This window comes from Chelonia mydas, chromosome 1 (assembly GCF_015237465.2).
Source record: "Chelonia mydas isolate rCheMyd1 chromosome 1, rCheMyd1.pri.v2, whole genome shotgun sequence".
Lineage (NCBI taxonomy): Eukaryota > Metazoa > Chordata > Testudines > Cheloniidae > Chelonia > Chelonia mydas.
In genome coordinates, this window is record NC_057849.1 from 189966799 (window position 1) to 189992680 (window position 25882).

Consider the following 25882-nt stretch of genomic DNA (forward strand, 5'->3'; position numbering starts at 1 on the left):
AGACCCCTGCTTGGTTTCGAGATCCTACTAATGCATTCCCCAAACAGACATATTTGAAGAGATCTACGGATTTGAAGTGCAGCAAGTGCTCGCAGTTATGGTGCAGGAGATGGATCCGGCTTATAAGGAGAAGAAACAAAAGATCCTTCCAGTTATCACGGGCCTGAAAGATCTCAACACAACAAAATGAGAAAACTTCACTTAAGGATTTCCTTTTTGCAAAATGCAATCTTAACAGCTGGTGATGGAATGGACTCAGTCCAAACACATGTTGAGAAGAACTTTTGAACAAATTTAGTTTGCATGAACTAATCAGACATTCATCTGGGCTCAAAAAGGGACTTTAAAATTTGTGGACTGCCTTAATTAACAAAGACAAATCACTGTAACTTCTACAATAGAAGACCAAAGCTTTAGCTGGATGAAACTGGTTAAAAAGATGCCAAGATCTACCTCAACTGGACTGTTTGTTCTTTCTTGCTTGTGAAACGGACATAGATGACTCCCTGCACATGGAGAAAATAATGGAAAAGTGGAGTGCAATTAAATCATGGAAAATTTCCCTTGATTTCAAAACATTTAAAATAATTATTATTGCCTGTTTTGTTGCTTCATCATAGGCTGCACGATTGCTGGTTTAGTTAGCCTGCAACCCTGACACTATTCAGTTAAATTCTGGGAACAGTTTGGTAAATTTTTTAGACTTCACCCCCAACCCCCAATTTGAGATCCTAACTGGTACCCCCTGGTGTGCCAAATGTCATTCCAAAATCACCTCATTAATAGGGAGTGCCACTTTGGAGGGAGCCATTGATTTAGGAGCTTGTGTGTGGGATCCTGAATCTCTTCCAGTGGGATCTAAAGGGTTTTAGCAATCCTCTGGAGAAGTTCTTGTTACGGCCGGTAAGCATCTGGAGGGGTCGGAGAGGGGTCATCCCTTCATCCAGAGATGAAGATGATGCCATCAGCAGCTCCAACAGAGCTGGCTGCTCCAATTCCTCTGGAAAGTGTTCTGCTGGTGGTGATCTCTGTCAAGAGCAGGGCCCCGTGTGGTCAAAGTCTGGGAGTCAATAGTAAGTGTCCCAAGCACTCCAGTATGGTCAATGGGCAGGATCATAGGGGTAGGGGCAGACCCCTTGGGGGGTATCATTGATCCCTGTCATCAGGTATGGGTCCAGCAGATGTAAGGGTCTCCGGGATGCTTTAGAAACCCTACCTGGGCTGATGCCCAGAATGGGGACTTGTTGGAACTGGAGGTATTGGCTCCTGCTCTTCCTTAGAGTATGAGATGTCTGACTCAAATGGCAGCTCTCCAAAGCCATACTCTGGTGAGAAGCGTGCTACCAGCATTGGAGCGTCCCCAGCTCTGCTAGTGGTCAGGATTGGTGAGGGATGGGTGGGGAGTGCAGTGATGTGTCTCACTCGCACCAGGTCCAACAGGATCAGTGAATCCTGGTCCGTGTAAATTGTCACGTCCTTGAGAAGGGTGTACACTAAGGTGTGGAAGGAGGAAAACTGGCCAGAATCGTCGGTATGGGATCTGTCAATGCAGCTTGAGGTACAGTGTCATGAGGTACTGCTGGTGGCAGACGGCGAATATTCTTGACTGTCCGTATACAGTTTCGTGAGTAGTTTTGGGCCACTGGAAGCTCATGGTACTATCAGTGCTGGCCTGTCTTCCCCATGAGCTCCAGGCACACCGCTCCAGGGTGTGGAGTCTCACTTAGTCCCGAGGAAAGGGGAGTTGCCACCCTCTTCTTCAAGGACTTATGGGACAATTCTGTCTTCTTATGTGGGTGTTTCTCTCTACCCTCATTGTGTTTCCTCTTAGAGGAGTCGTTGGGCCTGCTTGAAGATGCCGGAGGGGCACTGGTGGGAGGTTCTGGTCAATGTGGCTGAGAGCAAGAGAATCCCAGATCAGATAAAAGCCCCATGGAGAACTCCATCAGATACCTGAACTCCAGGGACTACCTGCTATGAGGGGGAAAGGATTGCAGATGTCACATTCTGATGGCAGTAAAGGTAGCTCTCATGCAGGTCACTTACTGTAAGACCCAGCAGGCAAGGCAAGGCTTGAAGCATGAGACCTGGGGCTTAAGCACTCAAAACGTTGGTGGAATAAGGGAACCCCTTGATCCCTGTTAACTAACTACAACTTATAAATTGACTAACTATGAGAGAAAAATGATAATAAAAACTGTTTATAATACGTACAGGTTAAAGCCCAAGTAGGTTCGAAGGCTATGGACATAGGAGAGTCCCATCCCAGATGTGAGTGGTAGAAAGGAACTGACGAGTCAGTCGGTCTGTGCCACCTCTTATGCCCTCAGTTTGCAGCATGAGGAGGTGCAGATATGGAACTTTGGACACTGCTATGGAAGAATTTCTGGTCCGGAGTGTTTAGAGTACATGCACACCCACAGTGAATACCCATAAGGACCAGCACTCAAAAAAGATCTCAGGCTGACCAGAGCTGTTCCAGAAGTGTTCAGATGAAAACACTGTGGTATTTTCCAACCGGCTCTATTTAGAGAAGAGAACTTGTTTTCCATAGCCTCTGGGGCTCTGTAAAATTAATTGTTAACTAAATATAGGCAACCAAACAAAACATGTTAAACACAATAACCTTCCTGTGCTGTTCTTCCTACAACTCCCAGGTACTCAAAGTACTTTACACACAAAGAAAAGGGCAGCAGCAGATACTTGTAGGACAGCATGGGGTATAAGTCAGGGCAGAATCTGGCACACCAGATCCAAGTCTGTATTTTGTCTTCCATTCTCCAGGTCTGTAAGAGGCATTTGCTTAGTTTCTGTTAGAAGCGAGATCCCAGGCATTGTTTCCAAATGTGATTGGAAACCGAACAGCGATTTGTCCAACCACTGCTACATCTACATGTTTGTTATTCAGACAATAGGCAGGGTGACAGTGAGCCGGTATGGTGTACCGGTAAGAAGCCGTTACTGACCCTTATGCAGCCCACATTAAAGTGCTGCCGTGGCTTTTGCCTCCTCCGTTGGTGGTGCTTTTAAATTTTTGCCCAACGGGGACGGGAGGGCGGGGCAAAAGGGCAGCTGTAGAGCCCCGGGTGGTGGGGTCCAGGCAGCGCGGATAGGCTGCCTGCAGGAGGCTGACCCCCCCAACCCCGCCCCTCCCGCCTGAGGCCCTGCCCCTTCCGGGGTCTGGAGTCGGCCCCCGTACTGGTAAGAATTTATTATTACTTTCACCCCTGACCATAGGTAACGTGTTACTTGGCCACTGCTATTAGGGAAGAATAAATTGGGAACAAAATAAGAAAAAAAAAAAAAAAAAAGGCCAAAAAGTTGAAGTAGCCCAACATCACTTCAGAACAGGCACTGCAACAGTGAAAAAGGTGGGCAAAGAACTCTTGGACAAATGAAGGGAATGAATAAGACTGAACCAACTTGTACTCCTTTTCTCCAGTGTAAATCGAGGCATTACCCTGGAATCAGAGAAGTTTAATTTACACCACTGTAACTCAGAATAGAATTTGATACAGCATCTCTCCTTGTCTCTCTTTGGTCTTTCATATTGCTACACATGCAAGGAAGAGGAAGTTGTTTCACACCTTTGCTTTTGTTATTTATAGGGTGGTTTTCTGCAGGGCTGGGTGGAGAGACCAAGGATATCACAGTGTGAAAGCTTTTCTTATGAGAAATGTCTTTTTAAAAGAAAATGACTTCTGCAGAAGATTGAAGTCTTTCTGCAATCAGCTAAGACTTATCTGATTTTTGTTTTGTGTACGTGTGATTTTCCAAATCTCCTTGCAATTGTCAAATACACATAGCTGAATATTAAAACCAATTTTATTAACAAGGGGAATATTGACCTGGCCCATGAGGTTGTCCGTACTGTTTATAAAGGTCAGCAGTTGGCAAGACTGTCAACGTCATGAAATGATTTCTTTGAGCAGATATTTCACAAGAGTTCCTTGAGCACAGCTGGGAGTGTGTCCCTCAGCCCCATTATGGATAGGGCCCTACCAAATTCATGGCCATGAAAAACAGGTCATGGTCCGTGAAATCTGGTCTTCCCCCCCCCATGGAATTGTGTGCTTTCACCCTATACTATAGGGATTTCACGGGGGAGACCAGCGTTTCTCAAATTGGGGGTCCTGCCCAAAAGGGAGTTGCAGGGGCATCGCAATATTATTTTAGGGGGGTCATGGTATTGCCACCCTTACTTCTGCACTGCCTTCAGAACTGGGCAGCCGGAGAGCAGCAGCTGTTGGCCAAGTGCCCAGCTCTGAAGGCAGCACCCCGCCAACAGCAGCATAGAAGTAAGCATGGCAATACCATACCAGGCCCCCTTTACTTCTGTGCTGCTGCCTTCAGAGCCAGGTGGCCGCAGTGTGGCGGCTGTTGACTGAGGGCCCAGCTCTGCAAGCGGCAGCGCAGAAGTAAGGGTGGCCACACCATGCCGTGCCATCCTTTCTTCTGCGCTGCTGCTGTTGGCGGCTCTGCCTTCAGCGCTGGGCTCCCGGCCTCCAGCCGCCGCTCTCCAGCTGCCCAGCCCTGAAGGCAGCACTGCTGCCAACAGCAGCGCAGAGGTAAGGGTAGCAGTACCTCGACCCCGTCTACAATAACCTTGCGACCACATACAGCTCCTTTTTGGGTGAGGACCCCTACAATTACAACACCATGAAATTTCAGATTTCAATAGCTGAAATCATGACATTTATAATTTTTAAAATCCTATGACAGTGAAATTGACCAAAACGGTCAGTGAATTTAGTAGGGCCCTAATTATGGAGGAAGGCACTAACATTCTCATATAGGCCCAGAATTCCCCACTTGCCTTCAACAGCTGGGAAGGACAGGGGGTCCTGTGGCACCAAGAGAACCACCACGTGCCTGTGGCCTTTGACTGAGAGGAGACACTTCTGGCGGAAGTCTCATGCTCAGCCTGACCAACTGCAGCTGATGTGTTCTTTTGACTCTTGTGCTGTCGCTGTGTGGGAAGTGAAGAAAGGTCTCTTTGCCTTCACCACAGCTTCTACCAAATCTCACAGGGCAGAACTGTTGTACGTGGTGCAAAGCCTGGTTAATCTGGGCTGCTCCTCTCCATGAAAGCACAGAACGTTCTATGTCTTGCAGACAAAAGCACTTGGATGTCCTCAGCACTGCCTGCTTCTGCCTTGCATTGCACAGTTGTGAGGGAACAAGTGCCAAGCCTTCCCTGCTCCCATCTCAGCAAGCCAGCGCTGCTCGCTGTGGTTCTCTTGGTGTATTATTAAAAGGCAATATCACTGGTAATTAAGCCAGTGAGCATTTCACCCTACTAAAACAGGCAAGTGCTATAAACTAAGCACTCAAGAGAAGCAGCGGTGGAAAGAAATGACAAAACCAGTTGACTCAGATGTTACAGCTTTCACATGCATTCTGAGTAAGAGGGCCGTAACGCAGAATCCTGTCAGACAACACTGGTACGCAGCAGACACTGACCTGTGTACATTTTCCATCGCTGCTACTTCTGCTAGAGCAGCTAGGCTAAAGAATGCAGACACAGTCGGCATGCCTGGCGTAATACTGTGAGTGTCCTCTGCTTCTGTGCTTCCAGAGCATTCGTCGTTGCAATCGGTCTCTGCACTTGATGCTTTTTGGAGACTACTCTGTGGTAGCTCCTTTGGTTTTTCCTCTATAACAAAAGAAAAAGTAAAATTTACAGGCAGCGGGGCAACAAAGTCAGCTACAGCTGTGTACTGAACAGTGCTTAGTATAGAGGTGTTAACATGCATTTTTTCATCATTAATTGAGACTTTATCATCTGTGTACTAATGGGGCTCTCTGCCTCCCTCTAATGGCTGGACGACACAGAAGTTTATGCTACGCATTGCGATCTAACACACTTGGATTTTTTCAGGCAGTGGAAGCTCATGTCTTTAAATCCAGAGGTCCTGAGTTCAATCCCCACTCTTGATGACCTACCTAGGGACATCACATTACCCCTGTATTTATATACACTACAGGGCCCAATTTTACATCCACTAATTGCACCCACTGTGCAGGCACAGTGCCTTCGCTTTGCTGGACTGGTGGCATGGCACCTCAGGAGCGGTAAACTATATTCCAGCACTCTCTGTGTGCCTCTTCCACTCCTCATACAGAAGTTTAGAGACAGATTTTTTTTTGACATCTAAAATTTTTATCCAACAGTAAATTGCCTATTTGAAACTTATTGATTCCTTAGATGCTATGACCCAATTGGTACCTGTTTTTACAGAATTATTTTTCCAGTACAGGCTTATGACCTCTTCCCTACTAGGGGTACGTTTCCCTATTAGCTTACTTATACCTCAGAACCACTCAATAATCTAGATTTATCATAAATTTAGACTTTCGTCTCCTTACCCTGAGCCCCTCCTGCTGGTGACACTCGGCCATCTGCTGTCCGAACAAGATGCGTGATCTTCGTTTTCCTCGCTTTCCTCTTTTGGCTACCAACCAAGGGTTCATGCAGCAGTGCTGGCTCTGGAGTATTTGGGACAGATACAGAAGTTTTATTCTTCCGTGCAGGCTCACCGGGGGTTTTGTCTTCTGCAAGTATGGCTGAAATGGGACAAGTCAGTTACAATTACAAGTCAAACGTAAAACACTAGAATTGCTAACTATACACACATTCATATCTGTCTGCACATGACACTTACAATACTCACTAATGAGACTGCATGGTATTTGCAGGGCTCGAGTCATGGAAGTGTTTGTGAGCTGCACCCTGTGTTTTGGGTTTGCAAGGAACAGTACTGGACCAGTTTTTGCAGGTTTCTGTGAGGTTCAAGTTTCTATTGTTTTAAAAGGATCTAGTGAGTACAAACTGTGACAGACTCGCAATATCCTGGACACACCTTGTGGAATTAAGAGAAACTTTATTGAATTAAGGCTAATATCTTTGGGGTCCATTGTATTAAAAACATAATTGTGCATGTTATTGGGGAACTGTACGTAACTCCTCTAGGAAGCGGACCCTAATGTCATTCCTCTGGTTTTCAGTCCTTTGAAGCCATCCCCTGAAGAGGGTCGCATATACTAGTTCAAAGTGGATCTCCAGGGGCCAAGAGACAGAAAAAGGATTTTTGGATAAATAGCCTGGTTTTAAACAGGCTCAAGGCCTTCTTCCTGATCCAGCAAATGGGCAGGCCCCATGGTCCATGGCAGGCCCCAGTCCTTAGTGTAGGGTTGGAAAGACTGGGCTTACGGAGGACCCATAAAACTGTGAGCTGAAGTTGTAATGAACTTGACATCAGAAGGAAACTCCTTGGGTGGGGGTCTGAAGGACTGCTCCTGCCAGAGCCTATGTAAATGTTGGGGATTAACTCTGGTAAGCTTACTGGCATGCATGTACTGGCAAGCTTTTATTGTTCTCTGTAGTGTTTTTAGCTTAAGAATTAAATAAGTTTACATAAGAAGTGCTATGTGGCACTTTATAAGAGAAAGTTACTTATCTTACAATAGCTGTTCTTCAAGATGTGTGGTTCCCTACCTGTATTCCACTGCAGGTACGTAAGTGTGCCATGCCTGGAGCTGGAGATTTTGAAAGCAGCATCCATTGGCCCACACATACGCCCTGGCTCACCTTGTGCCTCTAATGCAGGGGATAAAGGGTGAGGTGGACTGACCACCCCTCCAGTTCCTTCTCTATTGTGAATCAGAGAAGATCCAAAGCAGAGGGGAAGGAGAGGCGGGGTAGTGGAATACAGAGCAGGATCACACATCTTGTAGAACCTCCAGTTACTATAAGGCAAGTAACCTTCTCTTCTTTGAGTACTGGTCCCTATGTGAATTCCACTTTGGGGATCGACAAGCAGTACTCAAAGAGGAGGAACATGTGAGGTTGTAGATGGCAGAGCCAAATGAAGGACTGCCATTCCAAAAGATGCCGAGGAGTCCTGTACCAAGGCATGGTGACTCGCAAATGTGTGGATGGTGCTCCACGTAGATGCCTTGCAGATATCAAGTAGAGGCATCTCTTTAAGCGATTCCATAGACGTTGCTTGCTCTTACCCCAAGAGGAGGAGGAAAGATTAGACAACTGATAGCAGAGCAAAATAAAGCCAAAGATTCCTTTTGAAATTCCTTGAAAGGATATAGCCTGACCCTTTCTGCTATCGCGACAAATAGTCTAGGAGACTTTCTGACTGGTTTTGTTCTCTGCAGGTAAAAGGCCAAGGCTCACTGAACATTGAGGGGATGGAGCCTCCTTTCTACTGGGGATGCGTGTAGTTTTGGGAAGCAAGTGAATTGATTGGTACAGATGAAACTCGGAGACTACTTTGGGGGTGAACATAATGAAACTTTGTCCTTATGGAATATTGTGTAAGGAGGATTTGTCATTAGTGCTTCAAGCTCACCAACCCCCTTGGCTGAGGTGATGGCTACCAGGAATGAGATCTGGATGGGAGAGACATGGAGCAAAAAGCTAATGGTTCAAAAGGAGACTTTGTAAGTACTGAGAGAAGAAAGTTAGAGTCCCATTGAGCGTAGGCTTTTTTATAGGCAGAAAGATTCTGATTAGGCCTTTCCAGCATCTGCTACTCATTGGGTGCATGAAGATCAAGTAGCCCGATGAGGGTGGATGGTACGCACTGATTGCTGCCAAGAGGACCCACATGGCGCTGACAGACAAACCTCCTGTCAATAAGGAAAGAATATAGTCCAGAAGGAGAAGAATATCTGCAGCCTCTGGGGGTATAAGTCTTCAATGCACCCAGACAGAAAAATGCTTCCACTAGGCTAGGTAACATTTTCTAGTGGAATCCTTGGAAAAGATGTTCTGTACAGCTTGAGAACATGATCACTCGGAGGATGACATCCATCAAAACACCAGGCTCTGAGATTAAGTGGATGCGGGTTGGGATGCTTGAACTTGTCATTCTCCAGGTGAGGAGATTGAGAAATGTGGGAAGAATGATTGGTGCCTGAAACAACATACATAGGAAGTTCAGGAACCAAAACTGACTGGGGCAATGAAAATGACTTGTGCCCTGTCCGGCCAAATCTTGCGTAGAACTTGAGGCAGGGTGGTAGTGAAGGGAAAGCATAGTTCAGACAATCTGACCATGAAAAGAATAGAGTGTTGACCTAGGGCTCCTCTGGAACAGTATACACTGCATTTCCTGTTTGGGAGCCCAACAGATCCCTGGTGGGTGTCCCCCATGGAGCAATATATTGTTCGCTATGGAGTCGCATAGTTCCCACTCATGATTGACAGTAAAGCGTCTGCTGAGAGACTCCACTAGGACATTCTGGTTTCTTGGGAGGTAGAATGATGACAGGTTAATCTGGGGAAGGGGGGGGGGGGAGAGGGAGGCGAACGCGACGCAGTGGGGAAGAGGCAGGACTGGGGCCGGGATTTGGGGAGGGGTCTAATGGGGCGGGGAGGGGGCAAAGTTGGGGCGGGGACTTCAGGGAAGAGGCTGGAATGGGGATGGGGCAGGGGTGGAGTTGGGGCGGGGCCAGGGGGGTGCGAGCACCCACCGGCGCCGGGGAAAGTTGGCGCTTATGACCCCAGGGGGGCGGGATCGAAGCCTGAGGCCACGCAAATCCCACTGCCCCAGGCAGGAGGATGGGGCCAAAGCTGAAGCTCAAGGGCTTCCGCCCCAGGCGGGGGGCCTGTAACCGGAGTCCCAACACACAGGGCTTAAACCCTCAGGCTTTGACTTTAGGTGGTGGGGCTTGGGCTTTGGCCCCAGGCCCCAGCCAGTCTAAGCCAGCCCTGGTGCCCCATTAAAATGTTTGAGAACTTTGAGAACTGACTTAGATATTCAACCAGATAAACTGATCGTACTGCCATGGGGAAAATCATAACCAGGGTTTATAATGGACTCCAAAGGCTTGAGAGCCCGAGCTGGAAGATCCACACAGCTATTTTTAATGCGCCAGCTCGACCTTCACTAACACAAGTTTGTCTACTTGGGCTGGGAGGTTTGCGCCCAGCTGCAGTGTAGACATACCCTGAATGGACAGCCTCCTCTTTAGATGTCCTATTTTGGGCTTTTTGAGGATTTAGTTGTAATTCAAAAGTGTAGCTAACACTTGGATTTGGTGACTTGATCTTAATTTGACCTTATTTTGACAATTGTATTGTTTAATCCTTAGTTTAGAGGAGTCTGTAGTGGTTTAATCAGAACAATATGTTTTCTTGATTTTATTTTTGATTGTTAGCTTGAATAAAATGTATAAAAATATACTGAGTAATATTGCTTTCAAACAATTTGGATCAGAACCACTCAGAATCCATGTAGGATGGCTCCCCTTGAAAGTAACCCTTTAGTTCTCACAACACAAAATAATAAAAAATCCAAGAACTACAAAAATAAAAACCCAAGAAAGGAGAAATAGGCAATGGTTATAACAGAGGAAGAACCAGAAAGAGGTTAAAAGCCATAAGAAAATAGGCAAAGGTGAAGGTTAAACAAAAGAGAGTAAAACATACTTAGGTGTGGGCTTAAGAAACTGTGCAAAGTTTAGGCCCAGGGCTAAGTACATGATTCTCTCCCCATACAGTTCTATCTGAACAGGTAAACATCAAGTGATCCATCCCCTGTTGCCCACTCCCAGCTTCTGGCAAACAGAGGCTAGGGACACCATCCCTGTCCAGCCTGGCTAATAGCCATTGATGGACCGATATCCTCCATGAACTTATCTAGCTGTTTTTTGAACCCTGTTATAGTCTTGGCCTTCACAACATCCTCTGGCAAGGAGTTCCACAGCTTGACTGCATTCTGTGAAGAAATACTCCCTTTTGTTTGTTTTAAACCTACTGCCTATTAATTTCATTGGCTAACCCCTACTTCTTGTGTTATGAGAAGGAGTATAGAACACTTCCTTATTTACTTTCTCCACACCAGTCATCTGATTTTATACACCTCTATCATATCCCCCCTAAGTTGTCTCTTCTCTAAGCTGAAAAGTCCCAGTCTTATTAAATCTCCTCATATGGAAGCTGTTCCAGACCCCTAATTGTTTTTGTTGCCCTTTTCTGTACCTTTCCCAATTCCAATATATCTTTTTTGAGATGGGGAGACCATATCTGCACGCAGTATTCATGATGTGGGTGTATCATGGATTTATATAGTAGAATTATGATATTTTCCTCTTATTCTCTATCCCTTTCCAAATGATTCCCAACATTCTGTTTGCTTTTTTGACTGCTGCTGCACACTGAGTGGAGGTTTTCAGAGAACTATCCACAATGACTCCAAGATTTCTTTCTTGAGTGGTAACAGCTAATTTAGACCCCTTCATTTTATATGTATAGTTGGGATTACGTTGATTCATTTATCAACATTGAATTTCATCTGCCATTTATTGCTCAGCTCTACCCCCTTTACAGTGCAGTGGTTGGGAGTAATCCCCACCTTCCTCCTTCCCCACAAGGCTTCCTTAGGGCTCACCTCTGCCACTATGCCTACAAAGCACAGCTGGCTGACAGTGGCTAGGAAGGTGATGTGGTATTATCCTCCCCTTCCCACTCCCAATTACTTAGTACCACTGTTTTATTGGAATTAAAAAAGAAATCTCTTTCACACCCAAAGAAGAAATAGCTTGTATTAGCAATACTGTGTACAACATGACTACAATGAGACAAAATCCAAATAAGTGCCCAGTGCAAACAGGGTCTGCACATCCCACGATCCTGCAGCTGCAGAATTTGCCATGGCATTTATCCTTGCTGCAGAATTGCACTCCACACTTGCATTGCACCGCACCGCCACCCCCCCACCCCCCAAACAGAATCTCCCCCCGGCCATGTGGGTTATAGAGCACGGGGGGGCGGACGGGAAGAGGTGCAAGAGGTTCTTCGGGGGTGGGGGCACGAAGAAACTGGGGTCCTGAAGGACCTTCTGCCATAATATCATGAGCAGGATAAAAACAGAATGGGTATTTTGTACATTTATATAGGATATATTATAAAAAAAAATAGTCCTTCCGTGTTGCAAACACCACCAATGCCCTGGCCAGCAGCCGCTGCTCTCTGGCCACCCAGCTGTGAAGGCCGTGTCGCTGCCAGCACTGCCAGAGTTACTTCTGCGGTGCTGCTGCCTTCAGAGCTGGGCAGCCGGGGGCGATCATGTTCTCTGCAGCGCAGCAGGACTATTTTTTAAATCCTGTTCCCGTCCCACAATACCCACTCCAACTGCTTGTGCATGGTCTGTTGAATTTTTATCCTGCTCCTGCTATTATGGCAGCGGGATCCCAGTCCTGCTACAGGGTGGAGTCCTTCCAAAAAACAAACAAACAGTTTCAGATGATAGATAATGGAGGGGGAGGAGTGACAAATTCCATGAATGGTAAGGGGGAGCGCGACTGGAAAAGTTTGCACACCACTGCTATAGAGAGAAGCCTGCCAGAAACTCCACCTGGTAGAGGACCAGAAGCAGCCAATGCAGGAGCCTTCCAACTTCTGGACACTCCACTGAAACCTGTAGTATGTTCTCTGACTTTCACTGTCCTGTGCTGATTGGTTGTTTGTGCCAACCCTTCTGCACCCTTCTCGGAGTCTCTTCTGCTGAGCTTCCTTCTACACTTGTTCCCCCAGTTCCTTTTTCTTCCGTTTACTTTCCAGTTAGCGGATCCCCTTCTAAGTAACCAACCCTTCACCCCAAAATAAAAAAAATGGCATCAACACGACATTTGCTGCCCTTCCATTGTTCACTCTGCTTGTGTTCTACTTTCCCCCCGACCTTGTATCCATCCTATTTACACAATGTTGTCTCACTGTTTCCTTGGACTTCCCTGTCTGTATCTATACGCTTTTTTCTTGTCTTTTTTTTTTCGACAGTAAGCTCTTTGAAGGCAGGGGGCAGTCTTTTTATTCTGTGTTTGTACAGCACCTAGCACAACGGGGTTCTGGTCTATGACTGGTGCTCCCAGGGGCTACTGCACGACAACAAAACGACATCTATTATACAAACACACACACACTTTTCTAGCTCTCCTGGTTGCCAAGAAAATATTGAAAACATGAACTAGGAGTGAACTTGAAACAGCATTCTCTCCTGAGGGGTGTAAACTGCCCCATTCATGTCCCCGAGACGTTAAATCTAAAACCTAAAGGCAAGTGTTTACATTTCAATATGGCTAACTCTTTCATGGCTTATTATTTTTTTTTTAGCAGAAACATCCAGCTAAAGGTCATATCCCACAATCACAAACTACCTCCCATGCCTCCCCAGTGGCCAAAAGCCCCCCTGTCCCTGATCCACTTTTCAAAACATCCGGTTTCCCCCACTTCCATTTTTTTAATGCAGTTGTGTTTGTCAATACAAAAAATCTGCGACACAGAAAACGAGGCCAGCACAAACTAACAACATTTCATACCAAATTCAACACAAGGGGAAATTACTCATTATAATATTTGATTATTTACATTAAAAAAATTAGAGGTTTTTAATTAAAACTGCTACAGATTTTCAAGTTTGCTACACCAGAACGATGCAGAATCCAGGGCTTTGCTGAAAATAATTAGGCCCAGCTTGCCTAGGAATGCATGGAGCCTTTACTATAAAGGACTGGACAGCATGGGTGAGATGGCATCATTTTGTCCCAAGGCTGTAACTACACTGAACTTTGGCTTAAAATCTCTCACTACCGCAATAGTACCAGTGCACTTCCACTGGATTTCTAGGGTAGACAAGGCGCCAGATTTTTAAGAATTGTCTATTCGTGCACAGAGCATGTCTAGGAGACACTGGTAAAAATGCCAATGGTTGGCCAGAGCCCTGTCTACACTAGAACTCACACCAGTAGAACTGGTGATACTACAATGGCAGGACATTTTAAAAAGCAGCTCAGGGTAGACTGGGCTAAGAGTGTGCCCATAATCACACAAAATTAAGAAATCAATTATTTGCTCCCTGCCTGTACTGCTCGTGTGTTTCTTTTCTCAAACTATTTCCATTTCTGCTTGGATTCCAATATTTCTGGATAGAAACATAAGAAAAGACTAAGTCTGCTGAGCTGTTCACCCAAAGATCTCCAAAACATTTTACAAAAGGTGGGTAAAGTTCTTTCTTATTTTGCACATAAGGAAGTTGAGGCACACAAAGTCAGAATGACTTGGCTAAAGTCACACTGTGAGCCAATGGCCGAGTTGGAAATAGAGGATACAATTTTCAAAAGTGTCTAAGTGATTTAATCTCCTAAGTTCCATTTGCAAAAGTGACTTAGGCACTCAGGGCCAGATTTACAAAGGTATTTAGGTGATTGAAGCTACACATAGGTGCCTAGGGGGATTTTGAAAATCCCCTAAAAGCAGGTGACTTCAATGGGTGTTATGCACTTAGTAATTCTGTAAATCCTACTAGGCACCTATCTCCATCTTGGGTACCTAAATACCTTTGTAAATCTGGCCCATTAAGGGTCTGAGTTTTATTGAGTCAATGGGACTTAGAATCCGCAATGCCCAACTCACTTCTGAAAATTTGACCCAGAATCCAGATCCTCTTAATCCCAGTCCTGAATTCTAATAGTAGAGCACACAGCTTTCCATTACCATAAGAGAGTCACACAGTTCTTTCCCCGATGACCTTTATATGACAAATAAACAATGTTGTGAAGTTCCACGTTTTCCTTACTTTAAGGTTCAACCCTGCATGGAGCTAATCAATGTGGCCTCAGTCCAGCAAAACAATTAACGCACATTCTTAACGTTTAAGCAGTGGGACTCACACGCTTAAGTGTTTTCCTGGACTGGGGCCAAAGTGCTTCACAGCTGGCAGGATCGAGCCCTTTATTACAATGTGTATTTCACCTTGTATCAGAAATAAAATTTTAAAATCAAAGTGCTTTTAATCAAAGTGCTTTTGGAGGATTTTTTGTTTTTCGGTTGTGGATATGAAGATATTTATTTTTTTTACTCATATATTTATTCAATGGTTCCCCTATTTTTCCTCATGAGAATTCAACAAAACAAACATATTTCCTAGCAGATGACCTATACAACTCATTCATAATTTAGGCATGGTAATTTGAAAGGTACTTAGTAAGAACTGTACCTACATATTATTATACCAATACTCAGTCTCACATCTAGCCTTTAAGAAAGGTACTTACTTCTTGTAAACAACACCACAACATATACCTGTGCAAATACTGTCCACACAAAATACTGTCCACTGACCACACAAAATTTCTTTATCACTGAATGCTTCACAGCTGGGTACAGTCTAAGCATTCCAATATAGCACAAACAGGCCACAGAGATCACAATGCAGCACACAGGCACAACAACATCGGTGGATGTGACAGGGCAGGGAATGAAGAGGGGCACCATGGCCAAGCTCCAGGGAGAAGGATTAAGCACAGGGAAATGGGGAGAGTTGGGGAGTAGGATTTAAATTGCATTATCTGAGAAAGAGGGTCAGGAGTCAGACTGGGGAAAACAGAGGAGTCTTGCAATGGGATCATCTGAGGAGATTCAAGGAGTCAGTTAAATAAAAAAAGAGGGAGAGAGGCTGTTCCATGCAGTAGGGTCGACATGGGAGAAGAATCTCCTGTCCACTGGTGAAAGGCCAAATGGATATGGGAAGACTAAAGGAAAAAATTTATCTAGTGAAAAACTTGGTCAACAGTTTGGACTTTGATTCTGCACAACTTGTTCACTTGAAAATTCCCATGGGGGTTTTGAGAGTGCTCGAAATGCAGGATCAGACCCCGAGAACAGAGACAGAAATGATTTTGGAGAGCTGGAGGGGGCTGAGTGGAGGGAGGGGCAAATACATGGTGGAACTTGAAGACTAGGAAGGTGATTTTCAACTGGATTCTGTAAAGAATAGGAAGCCAGTAAAAATTTCTGAAGATGGAGGGTTGGCAAGGGGGATATATTCTTGGGTACTGGTGCGGAAAAAAGGTCACATTTTGGACAATTGTAGTTTGTAGAACTGAGATACAGGGAAATTAAAGCAGGTGTTACTCCAGTCAAGAGGCGATGAGATGAGACAATAAATAAAAGTTTTGGCAGAGGAGTATTCAAGACTGTGTCTGCTATAGCGGGGATGGTGACAGAAGCAGCCAACATTAGAGAGCTGTGGCAGGTGAAAAGAATTCAGGGCCGGTTTCAACAACTCAGCTCCTGATGGTAGAGGGGAAGGTGAGATTTAAGCAGAAGAGGTAGAATGATCATGAGGGGAGGTCTTCAATTAATCAGCTTTTTTAAAATATAGAAACAAAGGAAGATATTGCCAGAGTCAGAAGCTGGTGAAGTTGAAGCAGACAGAAAGTGAGGTAAGGGGCCAAAAGAGTGAAAGGGATACAGAACTGAGTATCCTCCGCACGGAAGCATTACCCAAGACTGAGTTCAGAAAGAAGGTGGCCAGAAGCCTTGACTGAGTAATGCACCAGTACCTTTTTCCGGAACATTAAGCTTCTCCTTTTTGTGCTTATATTTGTTGACAATTTTGTGGAATAAGTTCTTTTTCTGAGACTGGAATGAACCTACAGACAATATTAATAATAATACATTTTTAATTAGAAGTTTTTATACAGCAAAACAATTATAGCATTAGAATATAACTACCCCTACAGCATGCCACTTCACTTTACAGTGTAGTGCCTGATCCAACACCCACGGGAGTTAATGGAAACTTTCCATTGACCTCAGCGGGCATTGGAACATTCTCCTCTAACATGAAAGAAAGACACCAATTTAGTTTAAGAGATGACAAGAAAAGTTGACTATGTAAAAATAGCCCCTTTTCCCTCCAAACATCTGCTCTCTGTGTATATTCAGAGCTCTTTGGTTTCAGTGACAAAAGTAAGTTTTTACTAATTGCAGAGCTAACACAGCTCTGGGAGCTGGAGTCTCTCCTGGCTCATGCATCATCCTCAGTTCTGACTGCAGAATTTTTATTACTTAGGATGGTGCCCAAATATCTCAGGGAAGTTTGAGCACTGGCAGTTAGAAAAACCTCTTTCGACTGGTAAACAACATGGAAGTGTCCAAGACACAACAAACAGGTAACCCTTCCACTGCAATGCCATTTTTACGGAGTCACTTTTCAGAGCAGAAGTGCACTGTAAAGCATTACCTCCAAAAAAGAAGCAGGGAACCTAGTCTTCATGCTAGCTTCAGACTGGACCCCCCCCCCCTTAGAAGAATTCAGAGAGGTACGGTATATGAAATGACAACTTGCGTTTTTTATAAGATGGAGTACTTTCCATTTGCATCTGATTTGATAGTAATTCACTTGAACATGCTCCTAGCTGCAAAAACCACCTCACCTACTTGTCTTTAAAATACACACACCACGAATATTTTAAGTCCTGGAATTTCAAGCTAACAGCAGAACTACATACTGCCAACTTTATCTATACTGGTCTTCCTCCAACCCCCCATCGAAGTCTTCCATCATTGCTGCCACCAATACAGCTCCACTAGCAGGAAATATGAAAGTGAAAAGGGTAGAAGGCCATAGAGAAGGCCTAAATATATTTATATTTAAATATGGATTCTCATACCTACATGTAAAGATAAAAGCAGTATAATCAAGCAAGAAAGTTGGAAACTGTAAGGTGCTTATGCACTTTGGTTTGGGAAGTTCCTGCCAACAGTCAATTTTTTCAGTTTGATATGGTAGTTAGAAGTCACAATTGAAAAGTTATAGCACTATGCAAAAAAGGACAGTCCTCAGTTGGTATCCATCATGGGTAATTTTAGCTTAAGTCTGAACTAATTTAATTATAACTGGTTGATAAAAGTTAAATAACTTCAACAGAGTAGGTCAAATTAGTTACACAAGTTCAATCCTTCTTCAGTGCGTATAGTTGCATTCATATTACTGAGCACAGAATTTGGCCCGCTTTGCATTCTTTACCATGGCAAGCCAGGATGCCAGAGTACATGGGAAGTTATTCTAAGGTGAGAAAAAAATGTTAAAGCTATTCTTATCTACAAGTTTATTTATATCCAACAACAAAAGAAGAGCAGACAAATCTGCTCTCTGTACTTGGGCTTGTTATTAAGCTACTGTACTGGTTAAAAGGGGCAAAAGTAACACCATAAATAGATTTAGTCAGCACCACAGAATTGTTTCAACCTTTGATTTTCATGAAGGCATGATTTCCTTTTACAGAATCTGATATTTGTCCTTTTAAGAGAGTTGCCTTCATGTATAACACCACCACGTGTCGTCCTACTCCTTATCCACTGAGCTGGAAAGACCAGGAGCACAAGGAGTGCACGGGTAAGCATGATCCGCGCACGTTTGTACAGAAAAGTGTAAAGTCATGGCAGTTGACATACACTGAAGAGTGCAGAGTGGCGACAGGGAGAGTAGAAGAAAGCGCCAGAATGACGACCTGACCCAAAGCAACAAAGAGACAAATCAATCAATAGAACTGTTTCCTAAGGAGTGTGGAGCTGATGAGCAGCAAAGAAAAGTTGAAAAGGGTTAAGCAAAGCCAGGCTTGGAAAAGCAGAGGCAGGCAGAGGGAAAGGTGAGGGCTGAAATCCTGGCTCCCCAAAATCAATGGGGTTAGGATTTCACCCCAAGGCTCCAGCAGGACTGAATACTGGTGCAGGGCTCCACGCTAGCAGATCCCAATGAAGGGCCAAGCCCTAAAAGATGAAAACATTTGCTTTTGGAATGACCAAAGGGGTGATTTCAGCTAGGAGGTTATTGGGATATGTGGCACATTATAAAATAGTACAGAGGTTTATACTACTATACTCTAAATTTGCATCTTATACCAACACTGCATAGAAAAGTATAGCTCAGCAGTGTCAGACAGATTGCTGAGCACTGGAGCAGATATTCTGCACAGAAGCAGTGACTAAGGAAGCCACAGAAATAGGTTATACGCTTTACAAATATTAAACAGAATGAAGAATGTGTTTTGTTTATGATCCTCTTTCTACCATCCCTTCTAATCAGCTCATCACAACTAAACAAAATTGAAACAACCCCCGCAATGGGTATTGGTTTCATGAAAACTTCTGTTCTCAAATGGAAACTGAAAGACATGGACTTCAGGGATAGGGAAAGGAAACTCTTCTCTGTCCCCTCATTCTGGGTTCCATTTTTCCCCACTTCCCTCTCACATAGCCAGTTGCAATAGTCACTAGAACATCCTTCAGCAGGGATCACGGATAAAGTGCAGTAAAGGCGAAAACAGGTCATTTTTGTGACATACTATGGCCCAACAGTAAGAAAGTCTTGATTCCATGAAAAATTCCTTCATGTTAATCTATTTAGTTGGTCGATGAGCTAATTACAGATGCAGTTTGTATTGTAGGTGAGTATATTAGCATGCGATTGACAATTACCTAGGGAGGTTGTGGAATCTCCATCATTGGAGGTTTTTAAGAACAGGTTAGACAAACACTTGTGAGGGATGGTCTTGATCATACTTAGTCCTGCCTCAGTGCAGGGGAATGGACTAGATGACTTATTGAGGTCCCTTCCCGTCCTACATTTCTATGATTCCATGAGTCTAAGAACCAAAACTCTTGGATTCAAACAAACAAACAAACAAAAAAGGAAGAAATACTAAGATGATGATATCAGGTCCAGACCCCAGGGTGCAAGTGTTACCCTTGTTATCAGTATTGTAGAGGCCAAGGAAGGAGCCAGTCATGGAGATCAAATAATCGTTCACTCTCACGGGAGTAAAACATATTTTAGGAAACTGCTTCCTATGGGGAAAACGTTCAGGCGTACCTTACCCATACACACAGCTTGTGTGCTCTGGTGTCCTTCAGTGGGTGTGTGTAGTTAAATAGCAGAGCTGGAGGTGTGTCACAACAGGCAAAAAAGGCACCAGCTCATTAGGGATTGGCACTTCGGGGCAAATGAAAGAAAAGGTGACTGGAGAAGAAAGCTAATTTGACTGACGTGCTGAATGCCCTACTTATCCTGCTTGTTTTGATTACTCGACATATCAGGCCTGAACCACCTCTTGTTTAGACGGTTATAAATCAAGATTAACTCAATTTGAAGTTAACGGCTTTACAATAATACAAACTGATGTAACGCCATTGTCTTCAACTGAAACAAGCAATGTATGTGATTTCTTAAGTATTTAAGGCCTGATTAAGAAACAGTTACTTTTTAAAAAAAATTTATTTAAGAAAAAATGACATATAATCTGTCATGTCCTAGCATCCTGGGAACCGTTCTGTCACACTGAAGCCTACTCACTGAATTTTTAGTGGCAGTTTATGGAGCACTGATCTGATACTGTGAAAGCTTCTCTAACTACTGATCACTAAGAATACATGGGAAGTCTATCATGTGCGCTACAAAGTTATGGACATTTGTCCGCGAGAAAAACAGAATGTTCTTAATCAAGCTTTCTCTGGCCTATGTGCTATCATTATTACTTCTCATGTGTATCACAGTCAGACATAGACTCCTCAGCCAAGACTGGGGCCCCATTGTGCTGGGTACTGTACAAACACACAGTAAGTGACAGTCCCTGCTCTGATGAATGGTCTATAAACGACAAAATAGACAGAGGGTGGAAGGAGAACCAGAGGTACAGAGAAGTGAAGACAGCTGCACACAGTTGGTCAGTGGAAAAGGCAAGAATAGATTCTAGGTCTCCTAAGTCCCAATCCAGTGCCATATCCACTAGATCAGTGGCGTTCAACTTTTCCAGATGACTGTACCCCTTTCAGGAGTCTGATTTGTCTTGTGTACCACCAAGTTTCATCCCACTTAAGAACTACGTGCTTACAAAATCAGACAAACATACAAAAAAGTGTCACAGCACACTATTAATTACTTTCTTATTTTTACCATATCCTTATAAAATAAATCAATTGGAATATAAATATAGTACTTACATTTCAGTGTATAATATATAGAGCTGTATAAACAAGTCATTGCCTGTATGAAATTTTAGTTTGTACTGAGTTTGCTAATGCTTTTTCTGTAGTCTGTTGTAAAACTAGGCAAATATCTAGATGAGTATGCGTACCGCTGGTTGAGAACCACTGGACTAGACCCATTGTGCTTCTCCAATTCATTTGAAAAATGCTTGAGTTCTAACGCAGGAAAAAAGTATCCCTCAGAACTATCTCTATAATTTTCTTCTGTAATTTTTGTAAGGCTTTTCACTATACGTGCTTCACTTAATGTGCTTCTTTATTAGCAGCATGCACATGAGACCCCACTCACAGACATGCACATCTGACAGTTTCTCAGGTCAATATTTGATAGCAACCTTTGGAGACGTAACAGTCTATATATAGCAGGTCATCTATCTGGTCAGTTGTTAACTTAAAGGCAAATTTGGAAAGCAAACAGTGAGTCTAGGCTCCAGAGCCTGCCACTACTCATGGCAATACCCTCACTACATCACAGGATAAGTTTGGGATCCAGCTTAATGAAGTTAGCCTTGGTGGGGCAGTTATCTTTTACACGGTTAAAATTCTCTTGCACATGGTTGGGTCCAGGTTGCTTCATATCCCTGCCTCACATGAGCTGCAGTATCCCAGAGTCCACTTCCAGCCAGTGTGGCCAACATCTCTACTGTTGGCTACTCATCTCAACATGGCTACTCATCTCTGTTGATCTGATACATTTGTTGGCAGCACAATCACCGCTCAATAGAGCTGACTGAAATTAGGAATTTCCATTCCTTGGGAACTTGCAAAATTTCAGGGGGTTTTGTTGTTGTTCTGAACTGGAATGAAACGTGGAAAGTTTGAAATTTCCCACAAAATGAAATTTCTGAATTTTTTTTTTGTTTCAGATCAAACCTTTTAATTTTGAGACTTTTTAATATATAATCTTTTAATTGTATATAATTTTAAAATATACAAATCTGGAAACAAAATAAGTGTTCCATTCCCCTGTTGAAATGCTTCCCTTCAATTATTTCCCCCCTAGACAACATTATTTCAAAATCAACATGTTCCCGAGTTTTGATTTTGTTGAACTGATGTTTTTCAATGGAATAATTGTTCTCTGATGAGGTTCAATAAGGATAAGTGCAGGGTCCTGCACTTAGGACGGAAGAATCCAATGCACCGCTACAGACTAGGGACCGAATGGCTAGGCAGCAGTTCTGCGGAAAAGGACTTAGGGGTGACAGTGGACGAAAAGCTGGATATGAGTCAGCAGTGTGCCCTTGTTGCCAAAAAGGCCAATGGCATTTTGGGATGTATAAGTAGGGGCATAGCGAGCAGATCGAGGGACGTGATCGTTCCCCTCTATTCGACATTGGTGAGGCCTCATCTGGAGTACTGTGTCCAGTTTTGGGCCCCACACTACAAGAAGGATGTGGATAAATTGGAGAGAGTCCAGCGAAGGGCAACAAAAATGATTAGGGGTCTAGAACACATGACTTATGAGGAGAGGCTGAGGGAGCTGGGATTGTTTAGTCTACAGAAGAGAAGAATGAGGGGGGATTTGATAGCTGCTTTCAACTACCTGAAAGGGGGTTCCAAAGAGGATGGATCTAGACTGTTTTCAGTGGTAGCAGATGACAGAACAAGGAGTAATCGTCTCAAGTTGCAGTGGGGGAGGTTTAGATTGGATATTAGGAAAAACTTTTTCACTAAGAGGGTGGTGAAACACTGGAATGCGTTACCTAGGGAGCTGGTAGAATCTCCTTCCTTAGAGGTTTTTAAGGTCAGGCTTGACAAAGCCCTGGCTGGGACGATTTAACTGGGACTTGGTCCTGCTTCGAGCAGGGGGTTGGACTAGATGACCTTCTGAGGTCCCTTCCAACCCTGATATTCTATGATTCTATGATTCTGACGGAAAATTTTTGACCAGCTCTACCTCTTGGTATCTCAGTGCCAGCCCACAATGGAGCTGTGCTGATTCACCCAATAGCTGCAAGTGAATTTAGTATTCATGGAAATGAGGAACTGTTAGCTGTGGTTTGGCCAGACAAAGGTATGCCTACACTTCGAGCTCGGGGTGTGAGATCCAGCTCAAAGAGACACATCCAATAAAAATAAAGCTAGCTACAGTACACACCCATCCGAGAACCTAGGCATGTATTTGGAGCAACTAGCTCCTCCTCCTGTGCTCTATTTTTAGCACACTAGCTTGACTGGCGCTTGCATGAGTATGTCTCCTCAAGCTGAGAATCACACCACTAGCTGGAAGTATAAATGTACCCATGGGACAGGCAAGTGCTTATAATCTTACCCAGAGGGCTCTGCCAGCACTACTCATACCTGACCTGTAACACACCTGAAATTGTATTGCTGGCCTTCTCTTGAGACAAGAGACTGGAAAAATTCAAGGCTTTCCAACTGTGCTTTGCAAAAACGGAGATGAGAATGAGACCAACTTGCTAACAAAGCCAAGGGCAGAATTTAACTTTTCACTATTTGACTATGGAACATATCCCATGATACCCAGACAAATGAGTAGGTCAATAAAGCACCGAACAGTGTGTTCTGTTGCTAGAAATCAGGGAAGTTACTGCTGATTACCACCATCGATTAGCAGTTGGCTCCCAAAACGGGCTGCGTAATAAACCACCAGATTACTGTGCTATAGTATTGGTTCATTTGTTCTTGCTCAGGCTTGTAGATATCTCAGATACAAACTATACAGTTGCAATTAGCAATGATCAGGCCTCAGTAAATATTATGGACAAATGGCTAATTTTGCCAGAACCTGCTCGGCCCATCTCTACCTACATAAATACAAAATCAATACTATATTGGGCACGCTCTATAAACAACATCACAAACAGTTCTGTTCCATGTATTGTAATTTGGTTGCTCGTGATTCATACAAACAGCACAAAACTACATATGTTTGAACAAGGTACTTAGATTGGCAAAAGTAGACAGTTACTGCCACCAACACAGTGATCAGACAGTACGAGTTATTATCATTTTATCAGTGTATTCAGCATCTTACTGCCTCAGCTCTGCAGAACAGAATTATTGGTAATCATTCCTCCTTTCCTGATGCACTTATATTCACATACATTATAAATACCACGGGGTCAAAGAATTAGCCCTTAAGGATACTTGCCCACCCTACGCAAACTGCGCACACGCACACAAACTGCAGCAGAACATGACGCAACTGGAAGTTTCTGCTCATGAGAGATTGAGTACTGGACTTAAAAGGGTTCAGAATGGAGGCATCACTGCAGAAATGTTTTATTTCCAGAGTGAGAACATGCTAAATCAATGAATAAAAGGAAAAAAGGAAAAACAAAATCTGTGAAAGTCCTGGTGATAACCAACTTTGTCATGATGAAGAAAGCAACAATGACTCCACATTCCTCACATGTAGGCAAGCATGCTGAGGTAAGAAAATAACTCCTGAACCCAGCACAGCAGCTATTACGGATTATGAATGTACCTCAGAAAGCACCTTACCTTTGTTGGATTTTGGTTGTTCTGCTGGGCAGCTTCCAACCTTCTTCTTTTTCCTTGGAACAGATACGCTTTTCCGGTCAAACGTAATGGGACTGTACTGAGGGAGGCTGTTGAATTTTTTTTCAAATTCTTCTTCCAATTTTGCTAAACTAAAGAAAGGGAGGGAAAAAAACAAAATCAATCACATGGTTCACACAGATAAAGTTAAAAACAGGTTCTGGGTCGATAAGCTTCAGTGGTACTTTTATACCTGAACTCATCACAGTTAGGTCATTTTATATATACACTAAATTTTTAAAAAATTGAACGATTGTGTTTGGCATTCAATCCTGATCTGTCACGTGAGGGAGATTAATCGATCAGAAAAGGAGGACAAAGAAACACTGAAAAAGAGTGTCACCAATGTCAGTGAGTAAATAATACTGGATTATGAACAAAAAGGTTTTCTGAAAAAGGCAACTTATTTTTTTTAAAAGATTTTCTCCTTTTTATTTATAAAGGGAGCCTTTATATTAAAGCTCTAATTGGTTTCACACACACACACACACACAACCCCTCCCTCCAAAACTATGAGGAAAAACAATTTACAAAAGCCAAGCAAGCAATAAACAACCAAACTACTTAATATACACAGCTCTTCAATAAGGCTTCTGGGAAGAACCGAGGGCATTGGGCTAGGGATGCAGCAGGACTGGACTGGCTGCTGCATTTATCTGGTGATATATTAATTATTTTATTACACAGAGCCAACTGCATGATACTTTAATTGCTTGTAAATATATCTGTTGTTAGGGTGACTAGAGCTCCTGTACATATGTTCATAGAATCATAGAATATCAGGGTTGGAAGGGACCTAAGGAGGTCATCTAGTCCAACCCCCTGCTCAAAGCAGGCCCAATCCCCAATTTTTGCCCCAGATCCCTAAATGGCCCCCTCAAGGATTGAACTCACAACCCTGGATTTAGCAGGCCAATGCTCAAACCACTGAGCTATCCCTCCCCTGAGCTTGTGTGGTTTTTGTTGTTAATAATAAACTGGTGCTGACATGAGAAGTCTGAGTTTTCCTAGCTCTAATTTTCCTTGCTATAAAAGACCAGCAGACAATGAGAGTAAACATGAATGCTTAGTGAGACTGCCTCTAAGCACCGTGTGCCTGGAAGAAAGGCAGAAGTGTGAGTTTTTCAGTTTTCTCTGAAACAGCTCTCAAATGAAGCATCATTACGGGCAACGAAACTCGCAAATTGCAGTTGATTTACTTATCCCCGTAACCACTATTCTGTATTTTTGTTAGAAACGTATTTCATCTTTCTCTGATGTTCAATCAGACCCACGCAGAAGAGCGGTGGTTTCAGTTACAAAACACAGACTTGGTTCACAGCAACTGTTTTGTCAGTAAAAGCAACAGGCCGTGCTGCGACCATGCTACTCTGTACATGGGTATCTAGACATCCATGAAGTAAGTAGAGCTGTTGCTTTGATGGCTGACATATGCTCTCCCTTCCCTGTCCTATTTCCTTTCCCAACTCCCAACACACCTGCCTATGGTCCCGGGGGGAGGGTGCA

The 25882-nt window shown here is 43.7% G+C and overlaps 1 protein-coding gene across 23 annotated transcripts in view; it reads right to left on the reverse strand.

The window, feature by feature from the left end:
• Positions 1-25882, reverse strand: part of BBX (BBX high mobility group box domain containing) — a 183575-nt gene that overhangs the window by 13178 nt on the left and 144515 nt on the right. For 17 of the 23 annotated variants that reach the window (XM_037907660.2, XM_037907740.2, XM_037907723.2 and 14 more), the window contains 4 exons: positions 24320-24468; positions 16363-16452; positions 6370-6567; positions 5464-5656 (listed from right to left, as the gene is read on the reverse strand). In XM_037907660.2, coding sequence (XP_037763588.1) covers positions 5464-5656; positions 6370-6567; positions 16363-16452; positions 24320-24468 — 630 coding nt within the window. The remainder of the gene's footprint in view (positions 1-5463; positions 5657-6369; positions 6568-16362; positions 16453-24319; positions 24469-25882) is intronic. The other 6 variants (XM_043538539.1, XM_037907727.2, XM_043538537.1 and 3 more) reach the window with 3 other exon arrangements.